The sequence below is a fragment of the Pinus tabuliformis genome, chromosome X, assembly GCF_031772625.1.
Source record: "Pinus tabuliformis cultivar Carrire ecotype Pingquan chromosome X, CPIR1, whole genome shotgun sequence".
Classification (NCBI taxonomy): Eukaryota; Viridiplantae; Streptophyta; class Pinopsida; order Pinales; family Pinaceae; genus Pinus; species Pinus tabuliformis.
The window spans coordinates 635,889,344-635,892,100 of NC_142308.1; the positions used below are offsets into that span (position 1 = coordinate 635,889,344).

Consider the following 2,757-nt stretch of genomic DNA (forward strand, 5'->3'; position numbering starts at 1 on the left):
AAATTACGTACACAAATCTGTAGTAGCTATAGAAATCTTGCCCTATCTCTCCCATGATCAAATATCCATTATGGCTAAGTTTGTCAATAATAATCCGGGCTGCCCATATGCTTCGACGGAATAGGACGTTGGTATAATCAGCGATTCTCACGATCGGCAGTCGCTTTACATGGAGCGCTGACTTTTTAAAATTACGTGTTATCAACGTAGCGAGGTGACGATAAAGCCAGGCCGGCCCGGATCATGCAATTGTTCATTATTATTTTATTTCCAAATTATATTATCTTTCTCCACAAATATAGATGCGGATCACAGAGTCAGTTGTATCGTATTTCCTTTTCCATTTATCTGCATCCATCCCTAAATGGAGTTATTAACAATGTTCGTTGCAGCGCTTACGTCGGCTTTATCTCTTCCTTTGGCTACGCCCATTAATCATAATGTCCCCGCCATGTTCATTTTTGGGGATTCTCTAGCAGACGCTGGTAACAACAATTTCATTGCCAACACAACCGCTAAAGCAAATTTCCCCCCTTATGGGGAAACCTTCTTCCATCACCCCACTGGTCGTTTCACTAATGGCCGAACTGCATTCGATTTCTTAGGTATTTTTTTCTCCTATTTATTTGCCTTCTCTCAGTTACTGATATTTAATGGTTGTCAGATTCTATCATTAGATGATTAATATACATCTGATATTTTTTATATCTGATATCCACAGCTACTAAGTTAAGGTTGCCGTTCCCACCTCCATATCTGAACCCACAATCTGACTTCTCTCGTGGTATTAATTTCGCATCTGGAGGAAGCGGATTATTGGATTCCACGGGCAATTACTTGGTGAGTGCCAAAATAGATACATGTTCATTCTAATTGATACACATGAATCTACATGTTGAAAATAAGCAATTAAACGTTGGTGGTGTGTTCGCTGCAGAATATCATACCTTTAAGCCTCCAAATACGCCAATTCGCCAACTATTCTTCGCGTCTAGGACAAAAGCTTGGAGGAGATTTCTATGCAAAAGAATATTTATCCCAGTCCTTGTATGCCATTAGCAGTGGAGGCAATGATATTGGCTTTAACTATTTAGCTAATACCACCTTCCAAAGGAATACAAGTGTTCCAGATTTCGTTAAGCAGCTGCTTAGCAAATATAACGAATACTTGTTGGTATGTATGAAGCATTCATTTTTATTTTAAAGAGCTAATTATTAAGCTGATTTTGTAATTATGACGAATTTGGGAGGATTCTTTATATGTGGATGTTGCAGACCCTTTATAATAACGGGGCAAGGAACTTTCTAGTATCAGATATCGGTCCTCTTGGATGTACTCCAAATTCAAGGCTCGCTGGAATGAAGGCATATAACGGTGGATGCGTGGAAGATGCGAATCAGATCGCAGTGGCATTTAATGACGGTCTTAGGCAGCTTATCGACCATCTGAATGATAAATTAGACGGAGCAACGTTACTGGTCCCTAACTTTTATGATTTCTTATTAAATATAATTCAGCGCGGCGAATGCTATGGTAAATTATTTCAGTCATATTTGAAAGAGCAGTATAGATTTAGAAACCACTCTTACAGTGGCTTGGCTTGTTAATTGACAAAATGCAATATGAAACCTCGCTTTGATCGCAGGTTTTGCAAACACTACGTCTGCATGCTGTGGAGCGGGGCCATTTAACACCGCTGTGTCTTGTGGGTTGGAGATTCCAGAGAAGCAGCGTGGAGAATACACAGCTTTTCTTTGCAAACATCCAGCGAGATATGTGTTTTGGGATGGAACCCATCCCACTCAGAAGGTTGATCGCATGGCTTCTAGCCAGATTTGGCATGGAAATACGTCCTTCATCACCCCTTTCAACCTCAACACACTGCTGCGCAAAAATTGAACCAGGGATTAGTATTTTTTTAAAAGAGGCAACCATATTAGGAACGGTGCCAGATAATACTGCTGCGCAAACATTGAACAAGGGATTAGTCTTTTTTTTATGAGGCAACCACATTAGGAACGGTGCCAGATAATGTAACCTTATTATCATATACTAATTGTGTTCTGAATTTAGAAAAATAGAAATTTAAAAAAATTAACATTAGACATTTACACTCGTGTAAAATAATGGAGGGTATGTAGCGTAGAGAATCAAATCGCATTCCTAGAAAAAATAGTAAAATAGAAAATATAGTTTAGCGTGTTTTTAAGATTACTTTTTTATTTTTTCTCCTTCCCACTAGACTTTCAATTTATAGGTAAATGAGTTTGATATGTAAATGGTGACATCATTTGTTTTCCATAATTTTCGTTGATATGTAAATGGTGACATCATTTGTTTTCCATAATTTTCGTTGATATGTAAATGGTGACATCATTTGTTTTCCATAATTTTCGTATATATATATATATATATATTCATAATTTTTTTTTACTATATAACGTGGATGTAGGCTTTTTTATTTATTTTTAAATGAGTTATTTAGTAGTTATAACTCTTTGTCCTTTTTTTTTATAAATTTTATGTAATTTTAGAAAAGTGAATAAAAAATAATAATAATTTATTTTTGCTCAAGCAAGAATCCGACTTTCTATTCAAATTAAGCAACAAAGAGGTTACATAATATACATACACCCTAAGTTAGGGAATTGGGCCACAAGCACAAGAACGCGGCTAAGGGCCCACAAAACTATACAACCCACAAAGCCAAAGATTGGACCCAATAGAGAAATGGTGGTGGACAAGCACGACAAAAC

At 36.9% G+C, this 2,757-nt stretch overlaps 1 protein-coding gene across 1 annotated transcript; it reads left to right on the plus strand.

Annotated features, from left to right (window-relative positions):
• Positions 1 to 364: 364 nt before the first annotated feature.
• On the plus strand, positions 365 to 1,978 carry LOC149141594 (GDSL esterase/lipase 6-like). Its single transcript, XM_089449817.1, has 5 exons — positions 365 to 605; positions 722 to 840; positions 938 to 1,174; positions 1,276 to 1,534; positions 1,647 to 1,978. The coding sequence occupies exons 1-5, from the start codon at positions 365 to 367 to the stop codon at positions 1,898 to 1,900; spliced, it is 1,110 nt and encodes a 369-aa protein (XP_089305943.1). The 3' UTR covers positions 1,901 to 1,978.
• Positions 1,979 to 2,757: the final 779 nt, after the last annotated feature.

What these genes read in the sequence shown, in the direction of transcription:
- LOC149141594 (XM_089449817.1), top strand. Translation starts at nt 365, where the DNA reads ATGGAGTTATTAACAATGTTCGTTGCAGCGCTTACGTCGGCTTTATCT. An exon ending in ATTCCACGGGCAATTACTTG is followed by an intron (nt 841 to 937) that starts GTGAGTGCCAAA and finishes TGTTCGCTGCAG; the next exon opens with AATATCATACCTTTAAGCCT. An exon ending in TCAGCGCGGCGAATGCTATG is followed by an intron (nt 1,535 to 1,646) that starts GTAAATTATTTC and finishes CTTTGATCGCAG; the next exon opens with GTTTTGCAAACACTACGTCT.